The sequence below is a fragment of the Macaca thibetana genome, chromosome 2 (assembly GCF_024542745.1).
Source record: "Macaca thibetana thibetana isolate TM-01 chromosome 2, ASM2454274v1, whole genome shotgun sequence".
NCBI lineage: Eukaryota > Metazoa > Chordata > Mammalia > Primates > Cercopithecidae > Macaca > Macaca thibetana.
In genome coordinates, this window is record NC_065579.1 from 97,047,198 (window position 1) to 97,062,120 (window position 14,923).

Consider the following 14,923-nt stretch of genomic DNA (forward strand, 5'->3'; position numbering starts at 1 on the left):
CAGGCAGCCTCAGGAGAAATGTGAGGCTGCCAGAGATGTAAGATAGAAGTAGCAGAGAGAAGCTCCACTGGCTCGTCACTGGGTCAGGGGGTCCATGCAGCCTGGGCCGACCTCCTCCAAGACCCTCTATCCAGTTCCCACAATCGTTCTTTCTCCTGTCCCAGCTCCAGCGGGGGCCCTGCCATCAGCCAGCTGCAGCTATGGCAGCCACCCCCTCACCCTCTTGCAGCACTGGTAAGCACGCTGGGAAGGGGCGTTGTCTTCATTTCATAGATTGGAGGGCTAAGGCCAGGAAATGATTTGAGGACAGAAAGCAAATTAGCTGAGACTAGAAGTCAGATTTCTAACATTTAATCTTCACTTAGGGAATTGGAGGTCAGAAATGAATAAAATACCATGCTCCAGTAGGCTTCAGTCTGGGGAAGTGGGCAGCAGGCAGAAACCAAGATACAGAAAGCAACGACACGTAACAGATATGCTATGGTACAAATGGTGCTGCAGGAGCTTCACAGTTTGGAGGCCATTTCTGGCCAGAGGATGGGATGAGTGAAATCCAGGAAGGCTTCCAGGAAGGAGTAGCTGGCACTGGGATGGGCAGGAAAAGCAATACCTCTACTTTAGGGATGGTTTCATCGGAGAAAGTTTGCAAAGTCGGGGAGTTTGGAGACCAACCATGACAAAGTTTAAACATCAGGTATGTGAAGGCAAGGGGGACCATCTGTGACAAAATTTAAATATCAAGTGTGTGAAGTCGAAGGGGAACCAGGAAAGTAGAAGAGTAACAATCAGAAGTGCTTTTGGCAAAAAAGCCTCTGGCAGCAGCATAGAAGAGAAATGCAGAGGTCACAGGTATAAGAATGACAGTAGGAGAAGGGAAGAGGGTACACATTTCAGAGGCATCACAGGGGGTGTACTGACAGGACAGGGGCCTGCTTGTATGAAGGTGAAAGAGGAGGAGGGAGAGTGTCTCTGGGAGATGGGGTGATTGGTAGTGTTCTCAGCAGAGAGAGCAGGGAAATCAGGAGAACAAGTGGTTCAGGGAAGAGGCAGGGGCTCAGATGCCAAGTTCTGCATTGGCCAAGCTGAGTCAGGGGTGCTGGGAGACTCCCATGGGGGTCTGGGGATAGGAGAAAGCTCTGAGTTCAGCAATGATCATGGAAACCAAGGGAGGGTTGACAGTACCCTGAGGTGGGGGAGACATGGGCACTGAGGAGGGATCTTGAATAATTCCGACATTAAAGGCATCCTGGCTGGGTGCAGTGGCTCGTGCCTATAATCCCAGAACTTTGGGAGGCCGAAGTACGCGGATCACCTGAGGTCAGGAGGTCGAGACCAGCCTGGCCAACATGGTGAAACGCTGTCTCTACTAAAAATACAGAAACTAGCTGAGTGTGGTGGGGTGAGCCTGTAATCCCAGCTACTCAGAAGACTGAGGCAGGAGAATTACTTGAATCCTAGAGGCAGAGGTTGTAGTGAGCCAAGATCACACCACTGCACTGCAGCCTGGGCAACAGAGCGAGACTGTCTCAAAAAAAAAAAAAAAAAAAAAAAAAAGTAGCGTTTCTCTAGACCTGTGCCATCCAATAGGGCAGCCACCTGAACTGGGAAGAGCTGCAAAAATACAGTACATACCAGACTTTGAAGACAGGATGAAAAAGGGAAGGTAAAAACTATTTCGTTAAAATTTTTAATAGTGATCACGTTGAAATGTCAATATTTTGGATATATTGGATAAGTAAAGTATATTATAAAAATGAATTCTGTTTCATTTTACTTTTTAAAAATGTGTTTACCAGGAAACTAAATTAGCTGGGCAAGGCGGCACGTACCTGTAATCCCAGCTACTTAGGAGGCTGAGGCAGAAGAATTGCTTGAACCCAGGAGGCAGAGGTTGCAGTGAAGAGAGATCGCATCACTGCACTCCATCCTGGGCAACAGAGCAAGACTCTGTCTCAAAACAAACAAACAAATAAACAAACAAACAAAACCAAAAAACCCCACTACTCATGTAGCTTGCTTCATATTTATTTTGGATGACACTGTTCTAGAGCCTGAATTCCATAGGATATGCGATAAGTGTTGCTGAAAAAACTAAAGCAAGGTAGGAGGATGGAGGCTGATATTTGCAAGATGCCATGTTACTCATGTCTGGGGGGAACCAGTTTCTGTACTCAGGACTTCTCCAGGCAGGCATCATCTCCCAAACCAAGTTGCCCACAGATACTCCCCCTTCCCCTGGACTTCCTGTGAGAGGAGGGTTCAGCAGAACCCACTCTGAGAGATGGTATTTTAAAGAGAATGATAAACTTGTCAGATGACTAGGCAGGGAGAGAGCGAGGACAGGCAGAACAGAGGTAGGGGGTGCCACAGGACCAGAAGGAAGGGTGGCCAATGGGGGCTTGGGCTGCAGAGGGGTGAGAACAGGTGAGAGACCCAATAGAATCCCTCTGGCCAGGTTTGCAGCTGGCTTGGCCGAGCTCACACTATAGGACGCAGGCGGTAGCGGAAGCGCACATCATGGCTGGGCTGCATGGTGCCAAAACCCCAGCGCTGCGGGTCAACATGGGGTAGTGGTGTGTCAGGGTCCACCAACTCTAAGTCAAAGTGTGTGACCATAAGCAGGATAAAGAGCTTCACCTCACTGAGTGCGAAGAACCTCCCAGGGCAGATGGAAACGCCCGAACCCCAGGGCATGGTGTAGTGGTGGATCTTCTTGCCTGCCTTGAAGAAGTCCACTTTCCGGCTGCCATTAGGGTTGAGGAAGCGATCGTACTTGAAGATAGTGGGCTCCGGGTGGATGTCAGGGTCCACGTGCACTGAGAGGTAGGGAAAGAGGGCCAGGATGTCTCCACGGCGGAACAGATACTCCTGCCCACTGGCCATCTTCAGGGTATAGTCTTCATGAACCAACCTGAGGAGGGTGGGTGCAGCCCTCAGCCTCAGTGTCTCCTCTACCACACTGTCCAGAACTGGGGTGTGTTGCAGGGCACTGAGTTTGAAGGCAAAGGACTGCTTGGTCTCCAGTCTGGCCTCACCCAGGACCTGGGTAGCTTCCTGCCTCACAGCCCGAATAGCTTCTGGGTGCTTCAGGAGGAACAAGAGGGCCCAGAAAGAGGTGGGCCCCGTGTTCCCCTGGGAGGCCCACAGCATCATGAAGTTGAACTTGTCCTGCATAGCTGAGGGTACCCCCTGCTCCCTCAGAAACTGAAGCATGTTGCACAGCCAGTTGCTGATGCCCTCCTTCTCCTGGCTGTGGCTCACGGAGAGCATCTTGTGAAAGAGACGCTGGAGTCGGCCCACTTCTAGCCACTCTTGGGGCCACAGCAGGGAGTAGACAAACCTGGGGAAAAGAAGGTCAAACTTGCGGAACTCCACGAATAACTCTCCTGCCTGTAGCAGGTCCTGCTCCTTGTCCTTCGTGTAGCCGAACAAGCTCAGGTAGCCAGCTGTGAACAAGATATAATAGCAGAAGTGAAAGAGGCTGTCCTCATGCCAGCAACTGGCATCCAGACTCCAGCCTTTCGACTTCAGCATTACAAAGGACAGGCTGTCCAGCATGGTCTCATTAAGATCCTTCAAGCCATCCCCCCTCAGATGCTTGGTGCTGGCTGAGTGTATCATCTCATGGTCCCCTTGCACTGAACGGTATCCAAATACCTTCAGCACCAGTTTTTTTGCATATTGCCCAAAGTCTAGTTTTCTCTGTGTGTCCTTGAGGATGGGGCCAAAGGAGAGGGGGTCCATGACAAAGGTGAAGTACTGGCCCCCTAGCTGCACTGTGAACACATCCCCATGCTTGCTCCTCATGCGCTTCAGAAATTCAAACATATTCTTCCGGAAAGCCATGGCATAGCCAAGCCAGGGCACAGTACCCTTGTCCAGAGGGGGCTCCCGTGGCCTACGTTGTCGGAGCATCCCTGGCAGGCACAGGTATCCAGCAATGACCACCAGCAGAGCTCCCAGCACTGGACCCCAGAGCACCATAGCTATGCTCCCGCGGATTAAGCTCTCGACACACACACCGTTCCCTGGGTGCCAGAGAGCTTTGGGAGGCCTTGGAAAGTCCAGGAGGTAAAGGTCTGAGCACCTGGACCTTGCCCTGTGGCCACAAGTTATGGCAAATAACACTAGCGAGACAGTACTTGGAAGCAGCAAAATGTTCCCCTGGACTTAACACTTGGCTGACTGGTCATGTAGGGGAGGAGGAGGTAACCAGGAGAAAGCTCAAAGAGAAGCCTCCAGCTATGGTCACAGCTGCTCACCAGCTTCATACTTTGCTCTGGCCTTTTCAGACTCAGCTCTTGCACCTTCTCTCTAAGCCTGCCTTGATCCCACTCCCACCCCCGTGGCTGACTGACTATTTACGCCCCCATTTACATATGCATTTATTTATTTGCCAGTTCATTTGGTAGAAATGAATCAAGCACTTACAAAATCTCACATGTACTCTTTCATCATCTTTAGAAGATGCAACAAATGCCTCCATTACTAGTTGGCCCCCTTGGTCAAGTGACTTAACCTCACTGTGCCTCCATTCCTTCATCTGTGAAGTAGGGATAATTATAGTGCCTCATAGGTGCTGTTGTGAGGCAAAAAGAGATAAAACCTGCAAAGCACTTAGAATAGTGCCTGGCTCATGCTAGTGCTCCATATGTGTTAGTTAGTATCCTAAAGCCTTTTCTCTTACCTCTGCCCGCTCCCCTGGACCTCACGGCAGCCCTGTGCTTATCTCCTCATCCTTTCCCTAGTCTATCTTCCTCTCTGGTCTCAAAGATGTTTGCCAAGGGGGCATGGCCTTGTTGAAGTCATGTCTGCTCCTACCTCCATGTGCACACATTACACAGTCAAAGGCAAGTGAAGAATTACTGTATGCCCTTCCACAAGAGCTCTGACCCCAACCCAAAGAAAAGAGGCATCGATGCTGGGGCTTTAGATACTGAGAAGGCTGAGCTTCTGGAGGGGTGTTGACTCCATCTTGGGGTATTAGTGTGAATGAATTCATCTGAGGAGGCCACAGAGCCTCCTAGATGATGACTCTTCAAGCACAGGCTGGGCCTCTCACCTGCAGCCCTCTCACCTGCCCGACTGCTTGCCTGTACACTTCTCTGACAAGAAGGCAGAATCCTGGAATTGTAAAATGTCAGAGACGATAGGGATCTTACTCAGTCGCTTCATACTTCATTTCACAATGAGGATCTAGGTGCAGAATGCAGTGGGGACCCTCTTTGACAGCTGCCCTGGCTCGAGGCCTTGAGATAAGCTAATCATTGACTAAGGGCCTTCTGAGACATGTCAGGCCAGGTCCCTGCCAGCAGCTCAAGAAGGAGAAAGCTGTACGATTGACACCAAGGCATTAGTCAAGCAGTCTGGCCCACTGTTGCAATAGGTGAGGTTCAAACTCAATTCAATCAGTTCTGATAACCTCCAAATTACTTTTTAACTTCCTAACCACCTGAAAACAGGCACTTCGGCTCTTCAGACAAAGGAGGATATGGAACTTCCATATCCCCTCTGGAGTGAGCTTCCTTTGCCCATGAGCTTCCCCTTGGCAGGGAGTTGGAACTGTCCACACTCTGCTTCCCAGAATCCCTCTTTAATTGCTCAGGACCACCACAGTACTTGGCATCATCAACTCTCCTCAACCTTAGAATTCAGTCAGAAACTGGGCCAAATCCAATGAACTGAACCATGTCCCCTAGTTTTTAGTGGATGAACCATTATTTCACATTCATTCTTACCTCATTCATTAACCCACACTCATCCATTCATTCTCTCCTTCCTTGGAGAAGCCCCATCTATCCATTCACTAGATATTTATTGGGCACTTACTGGCAGAAATGTTGCTAAGATCTGGGATTATAATCGTGAATGAGATAGACACAATCCCTGCCCTCTTGCAGTTTATGGTCTAATGGAGGGAGAAAGATATTAAATCACTGCCCAAAGTAATTATACATGCATTTCTCATTTATTGTGCTTTGCTTTATTGCACTTCACAGATACTGTGTGTTTTACAAATTGAAGGTTTGTGGCAACCCTGCGTTGAGCAAGTCTATTGGCACCATTTTTCCAACAGTTTATGCTAACTTTGTGTCTCTGTGTCACATTTTGTAATTCTCACAATATTTCATTTTTTTTCATTATTATCATTACAGCTGTTATGGTGATCTGTGATATGCTAGTATTGTAATTGTTTGGGGGCACCATGAACTGGGCCCATGTATGATGCAAACTTAATTGGTAAATGTTGTGTGTATTCCGACCGTTCCACTGACCAGCTGTTCTCCCCTCTCTCTATCTCTCCTTGGGCTTTCCTATTTCCCAAGACACAGCAATGCTGAAATTAGGCCAACTAATAACCTTACAATGGCATCTAAGTGTTCAAGTGAAAGGCAGAGCTGCACTTTAAATCGCTTTAAATTTCGCTTTAAATCACAAGCCAGAAATGATTAAGCTTAGTGAGGAAGGCCAAGATAGGCTGAAATCTAAGTTTGTTGCACTGCACAGTTATTTAAGTTGTAAATGCAAAAGAAAAGTTCTTGAAGGAAATTAGAAGTGCTACTCCAGTGAATACATGAACAATAAGAAAAACAGCTTTATTGCTGATATGAAGAAAGTTTTAGTGGCCTGCATAGATCAAACCAGCTACAACATTCCCTTAGCCAAAGCCTAATCCAGAGCAAGGTCTTAACTCTCTTCAATTCTATGAAGGCTGAAAGTGATGAAGAAGCAGTTGGAGAAAAGTTTGAAGCTAGCAGAGGCTGGTTCATTAGGTTTAAGGAAAGAAGCCATCTCTACAACATAGAAGTGCAATGTGAAGCAGCAAGTGTTGATGAGGACGCTGCAGCAAGTTAGCCAAAAGATGTAGCTAAGATAATTGATGAATACGGCTACACTAAACAACAGATTTTTAATGTAGATGAAACGACCTTATATTGGAAGAAGAGACCATCTAAGGACTTTCCTAGAGCAAAGTCAATGCCCTGCTTCAAAGCCTCTAAGGGTAGGATGACTCTCTTTTTAGGGGCTAACGTAGCTGGTGACTTTCAGCTGAAGCCAATGCTCATGACCGTTCTGAAAATCCTAGGGCCCTTGGGAATTATGCTAAATTGACTCTGCCTGTACTCTATAAGTAACAAGGACAGGTGTGGTGGCTCGCACCTGTAATCCCAGCAATTTGGAAGGTTAAGGCAAGTGGATTGCTTGGAGACCAGCCTGGGTAACGTGGCGAAACCCTGTCTCTACAAAAATTACAAAATTTAGCCAGTTATGGTGGTGCATGCCTGTGGTCCCAGCTACTTGGGAGGCTGAGGTGGGAGGATCACCTGAGCCTGGGAGGATGAAGCTGCAGTGAGCCAAGATCATGTCACTGCACTTCAGCCTGGGTGACAGAGTGAGACCCTGTCTCAAAACAAACAAACAAAACAAAGCCCAGATGGCAGCACCTCTGTTTGCAGCGTGGTTTACTTAGGCCCACTGCTGAGACCTACTGCTCAGAAAAAAAGATTCTTTTCAATGTATTACTAGTCATTAACAATGCACCTGGTCACCCAAGATTTCTGATGAAGATGTTCAAAGAGATGAATGTTGTTTTTCATGCCTGCTTACACAACATCCATTCTGCAACCCATGGATCAAGGAGTAATGTCGACTCTTCAGTCTTAGTAGTTCAGAAATACGTTTCATAAGGCTATAGCTGCTGTAGACAGTGATTCCTCTAATGGATCTGGGCAAAGTAAATTGAAAACCTTATGGAAAGGATTCACCATTTTAGCGCCACTAAGAACATTTGTGATTCATGGGAGGAGGCTAAAATATCAACATGAACAAGAGTTTGAAAGAAGTTGATTCCAACCCTCATGAATGACTTTGAGGGGTTCAAGGCTTCAGTGGAGGAAGTCACTGCAGATGGGTGGAAATAGAGAATTAGAATTAGAAGTGGAGCCAGAAGATGTGACTGAATTGCCGCAATCTCCTGATTGAACTTGAATGGATGAGGAGTAACTTCTTATGGATGAGCTAAGAAAGTGGTTTTTTGAGATGGAAACTACTGGTGAAGATGCTGGGAATACTGTTGAAACGACAACAAAGAATTTAGAATATTACATAAAGTTAGTTAATAAAGCAGCAGTAGATTTTGAGAGGATTGACTCCAATTTTGAAAAAAAGTTCTACTGTGGGTAAAATGCTATCAAACAGCATTGCATGCTACAGAGAAATCTTTCCTAAAAGGAAGAGTCAACTGGTGCGGCAACCTCGATTGTTGCCTTGTTTTAAGAAATTGTCACAGCCCCCCCAGCCCTCAGCAACCACCACCCTGATCAGTCCAGGGTGAAGATAGGAATCACTGAAGGCTCAGATGATCATTAGCATTTTTTAGCAATAAAGTTTTTTTTTTTAAATTAAGGGATTATATATATGTGTGTGTGTGTGTGTGTTAGATATACTGCTTTTGCACACTTAATGGTGTACAGTCTAAACATAATTTTTATATTCTCTGGGAAACAAAATTCGTGCGACTCATTTTACTGTGGAGGTTTGAAACTCAACCCGCAATATCTTCGCGGTATGGCTGTTAATTGTGACGAATGCTGCAAAGAAGAGCAGAGCGTGAAGGGAGGTGGCAGTCAGGAAGGCCTCACTGATTGGGCCACACTGATTCAGCGGAGGCCTGGAGGACCACAAGACCCAGTCAATGTGTATTGTGCGTGGTGGAGGTGCTAGCGGCGGAAGAGGGGGTGCTGGTCAGGGGATGCAGCAGGGTGGCCCCAAGGTACCGACAGCATATCCACCCTGGGGCCAATGAGCCCAGGGCGCTCGGAGAAGGGGAAAGAATCTCCACAGGGTGCAGAGCCGGCAGGTTCTGTGCGGGGTTGGACTTTGACACATCGGTGGCACTGAACCCCTCTCACGCCAGCCTGCACAGCCGCGCTTGCGTCCGGGGTCAGCCCAGGGGGGCCACGCAGAGCTGCCGGGTGGACAGGCCAAGGAATACGAGCTATTCCTCAGGCGGAGATTGGCTTGCCCCTGGGAAGCCAGCCCACGGGACTGCCCTCCTGTCCTTCCCCAGGGGCTAGGGACCAGCAACCCACGCCAACACCGGGAGCGGGCGGCACGTCCCCTCCTCGCCCCTTGGGTCTGGGATCTGTCAGGGGCCGGGGCGGGGCAACAATCGAGGTTGCCGCACCAGTTGACTCTTCCTTTTAGGAAAGATTTCTCTGTAGCATGCAATGCTGTTTGATAGCGTTTTACCCACAGCAGAACTTTTTTTCAAAATTGGAGTCAATCCTCTCAAACTACTGGGGCTACGGGGCCAGGTAGGCCCAAAGACAAACGGAGGCGGCCTCCGGGCCGGCCAGAGGGGCCGCGGGCCCTCGGGAAAGGGGCGGGTGCACTTCCGGCCCCCGCAGCCGCCGCGAGGGCGTCTCCGGGAGGCGTGGCGGGGAGTAGGCAGTGTGTTGCTGACCTCTGGCGGTCGCTCTGCGGGACTTTGCACCTTCTTTGTGCTCAGGAGCTGTGCGTGTTAGTGCGGCGGCCGTGCTCTCAGTAACGGCGTGGTCCCGGGCCGACGGGAGGACGTGCTGAAGGCGCTGCTTTCTTCCTACCTCACCGCAGCTGTTTCCGACTCGCGCGCTGAGCCCACTACTACCCCTCGGCCCACGCCCCTGGTAGTTGTCACGGCATAAGCCCGGCAAGAGCATCATTTTGGTTGTCCTGGGGCGTTTTGGGGGGTTAGATCCTTTATTGCTAACCTCATTCGCACATTCCATGGTGGGTAGGACAGTGGATTGAGTTTTTTACACTGGGCCCTAGTAGTTCCATGTTCCTGTCCGATGTCATGACTTCTCATTCTATATATGGCCCAGCATTTTGAGCAACTGGCCACTGACCAGAGGTTTCTGTTTATCTGCTGTGGTTCCTTTACTGGGGTTCTCCGCTGTGGGTTCTCTAGTCCGGATGCACCAGCTCTTCCCTGCGTCTTGTTTGCCCCTTTTTTAACTCTGGATGATACTGATTGCTCCCCCAGTATGTGCCACCTCTTGCTCACTGCCTCGCCCCCAGCAGTAAGCAGTACCATTGAAATGGAAATACAGGGGAGAAACTATTTCACCCGGCTTTTAGAGCAGGTAATAATCGTTTCACTTAGGGCTTATTTATGGCTCCTTTTTCGTTCTAGCTTTCCAGGTTCCTTCTGTTTTCCCGGAGGGGAAGGAACCACCTCCATGGCAGCCTGGGTTCTCGACAGCCTGGCTCAAGGGTCACTGTGCTTACTGCTAGCCTGCATCACTTATACCAGGTTGCTGTAGAGCCAGTGTAGGACATAAAAGGCAAACCTGGGTTCTTGTCCCAACTCTTCTACCAATTCATGGCCTGACCCGGAACATTTTGTTTCACACTTCTGGGCCTTTATTCTGATGTGTCAAAACAAGAGGTACTGAATTTGAGGTACTCGCCAGCGGTGAGATGCTATTATAAAGGTATTGGGTTGTGCATTCACTAATTTGCCAAGAGATATGAGGGCATATAGTGTGAGAGGGTGGAGGGATAGGGTGGGAATTGGTATGATTGGCGTTGAGCTTCTAGCCAGTGGATGGCTTTATGCTGATCATTCCCATCGCCACCAACACCATCACCATTCTTATTTTGAGAACTTACCTTGAGCTAAGTATTACACTCAATTCACGTATTTTGCCGTTTAGTCCTTATATCAACCCGATTCAGAGATACCGTAGAACTCATGGGACTCAGAATACATTTGTAATCATGACTAAGACTGATTACAGCTAGATTGCTGGTCCCCAGCCCCTTGAGATGGTGGGGAGGGCAGCCACATGGGCTTAATTCCCAGGGGCAAGCCAGCCTCTGCCTGAGGAAGAGCAAGTATTCTCTGCCTGTCCATCTGGTGGGATACATAACCAGATCATAAGGGAAAAAGACATAGGTGGAGTCTGGAGGAATCTATGTGCAGGATTCCGAGTTCTTTCTCCCTGCCAAGAGAGATTACACAAAGCTTACTCCTCCTAGCAGTGGAAACACAGCAACATATGTGCCATGTTTCTACCTAGGGAAGCACAAAAGTTAGTCAGTGCCCAAGGTTTTTATTGGGGGACTGGTCGTGTAGGCACCTTCTGCTGAGCATATACTAAAATTCCAGACTCCTGGAAGGAAAGCAGATGTTCATTATAAATCATGTTTGTATAAATAGTCAAGTTATAACGAACTACTCTTATTGGTTAAGTGTTGACTGGACGCACTTTGAAAGTGAAGTTCCCAGACACTAGCTAGGGGCCTACCTTGCAAGCAGGGCTTTTTTTTTGGTCTGTGACTTGCTATGTCAGTGATTTTATGCACCCAACCATATGAAGCAATAATGACCTCCTTTTACAGAGGAGAAAATTGAGATTTCAAGGGCCAGTAACTTGTCTAGAGTTGCACCACTAGCAAGTGGTACAGCCAAGAGTCTAATCAGTCTGACTTCAGAACTTGAGTTCATCCACTGCCGTACTGCCAGTCCCAGGGCCTTCCTCAAGTCCTTTGTCCTTGTTCTTTCTGCCTGAAATGTTCTTTCCTTAGCTATTTGCATGACTGGTGATATGGCTTGGCTGTGTCCCCACCCAAATCTCATCTTAATTGTAGCTCCCATAATTCCCACCTGGTGTAGGAGGGACCCAGTGGGAGATAATTGAATCATGGGGGTGGTTTCCCACATACTATTCTCGTGGTAGTAATTCTCATGAGATCTGATGATTTTGTAAAGGGAAAGCCCTTTTTCTTGGTTCTCATTCTCTCATCTGCCACCATGTAAGTCATGCCTTTCGCCTGCTGTCATGATTGTGATGCCTCCCTAGCCACGTGGAACTGTGAGTCCATTAAACCTCCTTTTCTTTATAAATTACCCAGTCTTGGGTATGTCTTTATCAGCACTGTGAAAATGGACTAATACAACTTATTTTATTTATTCATTTTTTAAGATATAAGATCTCAATATGTTGTCCAGGCTGGCCTCCAACTCTTGGCCTCAGGCAATCTGCCTGCCTCAGCCTCCCAAGTAGGTGGAACTACAGGCATGTGCCATATGCCTCGCTTGGTTTCTTTTAATTATTCAGGCCTCAACTCAGATTTCACCTTATAGAAAGGCCCTCCCTGACTACTCTATGTAAAGTAGTCTCTTTTTAAAGTTACTTTGTATCATTAACCTATTTTAGTTTCATCAAAACACTTATCATTATGTGAAATGATCTGGTGTCTTTGTTTATTCTCTATAAAGTCAGTTTTCGTCTGGGCGCAGTGGCTTACACCTGAAATCTCAGCACTTTGGGAGGCTGAGGCGGGCAGATCATCTGCAGCAGCAGCTATGGCAGTGGGAGAAGATTTTAATTAGGAAACAAAGCTTAGCAAGAGAGGGGAGCCAGAGAAGTGATGGAAGCTACAGGTTACCACAGATTTGTGAACTCAGCCAAGCACAGTGGTGGCAGGGCCTAGCTGCTACAAAGAAGACATGTTTTAGACAAATATTCATATGGGCAAAAAACTCGAGGACTGTATTTGTGACTAATTGTATAACTGGTTATTTTAGTTTCTGTTCTGTGGAAAGTGTAAAGCATTCCAACGAAGGGTTTTAATGTAGGTTTTTTTTGTTTTTTGTTTTTTTGCACCCATGCTATTGATTGCTAAATGTAATAGCCTGATTGTGATGCTGAATAAATGTCTTAAATTAAAAAAAAAAAAAGAAAAGTGAACAGAGCCTAAGGGACCCAGGATATACCATCAAGCAGACCAACATATGCATAATGTGAATACCAGAAGGAAAGAGAGAAAGAAAGAGGCAGAAAGACTAGTTGAAGAAATGTTCCCAGACCAAACTGAGGGTCGGGCTGCCATTTCTTGCTGCCCAATAACAAGATGCAGATGAACTGGGGAGAAAGAGAGTTTTTTATTTCTGTAACCGGTTACAGGGAGAAGGCCTGGAAATTATTGCCAGACCAACTCAAAATTACAAAGTTTTCCAGAGCTTATGTACCTTCTAAGCTATATGTCTTTGTGGAAGTGTGCATTCATCTAAAGACATAAGTGATGCCACTTATAATCTATAACTAAGGTCTGAGTCCTGAAGACCTTCCTCGGGAGCCTCAGTAAATTTACTTAATCTAAATGGGTCCAGGTGCCAGTGGGTGATTACCCTTATCTTGTCTCCTGCTAAATCACAGAGGTTTGGGGAGTTCCTTCAGATCCCCAGTAAAACTTGTTTAATCCTAAATGGGTCCTATTAAGAATTCCTTTGTTATTTTGTAATGCTTCAAGGCCCAGGAAAGGCCTAGGCAAAACTCTTGGTGGGCATTTCTTACATTCCAGCCTTTGTATAAAGGGCATTGGCTCTTTCAGCTTTGAATATTTAACTTAACCACTTAGTACTGAAACAGTTGTTTTGGAGGCCTGCATTAGTGAGACCTGGCCTGCCACAGAAATAATGTCTGAAAACTTCCTAAACTCAATGAAAATACAAATCTACAAATTCAAGATGCTCAACAAACTCCAAGTAAGATAAACTCTGAAAAACTATTATTTTTTTAAAAGACCAAAAGAAAATAACAAGTGATAGGATGTGGAGAAATTGCAACCCTTGCATATTGCTGGTGGGAATGTAAAATGCAGCCTCTGGAAAATGGTATGATTCCTCAAAAAATTAAACATAGAATTACCACATGATCTGCTTCTGGGTATATATCCAAGAGAAATGATGGCAGGAACTCAAGATATTTGCACACTCATGTTCATAGTGGCATTATTCACAAAAGCCAAAAGGTGAGAGCAACGAAGTAACCAGTGACAGATGAATGAATAAAATGTGGTATATACACGCATCAGTGGAATATTTACTTGGTCTTAAAAATGAAGGAAATTTTGACCCTTCCTACAACACAGATGAAACTTAAAGATATTATGCGACATGATATAAGCCAGTCACAAAAAAGATAAACATAGTATGATTCCTCTTAAATGAGTTTCCTAGAGTGCTTAAATTTATAGTGACAGAAAGCATGGTGGTTGCCAGAAGCCGAAGGGTGGGGGAAATGGGGATTAGTATTTAATGGGTATAGTTTCATTATACAACAAACAGGTTGTTGTATAATAACAAAGAGACAAAGAAGAGACAAAGAAGTACATTATATTATAAGTGCCCAATGGGTTCACCCTCCCCACTGCCTAGACAGAGCTGATTTATCAAAAGAGGATTGCAAAAGAGAAAGAGTAATTCATGCAAAGCCAGATATGCAGGAGACCAGAGTTTTGTTATTACTCAAATAAGTCTCCCTGAGCATTCAGGGATCAGAGTTTTTAAGGACAATTTGGTGGGTAGGGAGAAGCCAGTGACCTGGGACTGCTGATTGGTCAGAGATGAAATCACAGGGAGTTGAAACTGTCTTCTTGTGCTGAGTCAGTTCCTGGGTGGGGGCTACAACACCAGCTTAGCCAGTTTATTGATCTGGGTGGTGCCAGCTGATTCATCAAGTGCAGGGTATGCAAAATATCTGAAGCACTGGTCTTAGGTTTTGCAATAATGATTTTATCCCCAGGAGTAATTTTGGGAGTGTCAGAATCTTGTAGTCTCCAGCTACAAGACTCCTAAACCATAATTTCTTTTTTCAGACTCTTGCCGCCCAGGCTAGAAGGCAGTGGTGCAATCTTGGCTCACTGCAACCTCCGCCTCCTGGGTTCAAGCAATTCTCCTACCTCAGCTTCCCAAGAGATTACAGGCACCTGCCACCACGTCCAGCTAGTTTTTGTATTTTTAATAGAGACGGGGTTTCACCATGTTGGCCAGGCTGGTCTCGAACTCCTGATCTCAAGTGATCTGCCCATCTTGGCCTCCAAAGTGCTGGGATTACAGGTGTGAGCCACTGCGTCTGGCCTTAAACCATAA

At 46.8% G+C, this 14,923-nt stretch overlaps 3 protein-coding genes across 3 annotated transcripts in view; all 3 read right to left on the bottom strand.

Moving 5' to 3' along the window:
- Window positions 1-14,923, bottom strand: part of CCDC13 (coiled-coil domain containing 13) — a 205,386-nt gene that overhangs the window by 160,372 nt on the left and 30,091 nt on the right. The window lies entirely within an intron of this gene.
- Window positions 1-14,923, bottom strand: part of HIGD1A (HIG1 hypoxia inducible domain family member 1A) — a 1,051,097-nt gene that overhangs the window by 84,915 nt on the left and 951,259 nt on the right. The window lies entirely within an intron of this gene.
- On the bottom strand, window positions 336-4,318 carry LOC126948519 (7-alpha-hydroxycholest-4-en-3-one 12-alpha-hydroxylase). Its single transcript, XM_050780412.1, has one exon. It carries the CDS (start codon window positions 3,982-3,984, stop codon window positions 2,479-2,481), a length of 1,506 nt encoding a protein of 501 aa, XP_050636369.1. The 5' UTR covers window positions 3,985-4,318; the 3' UTR covers window positions 336-2,478.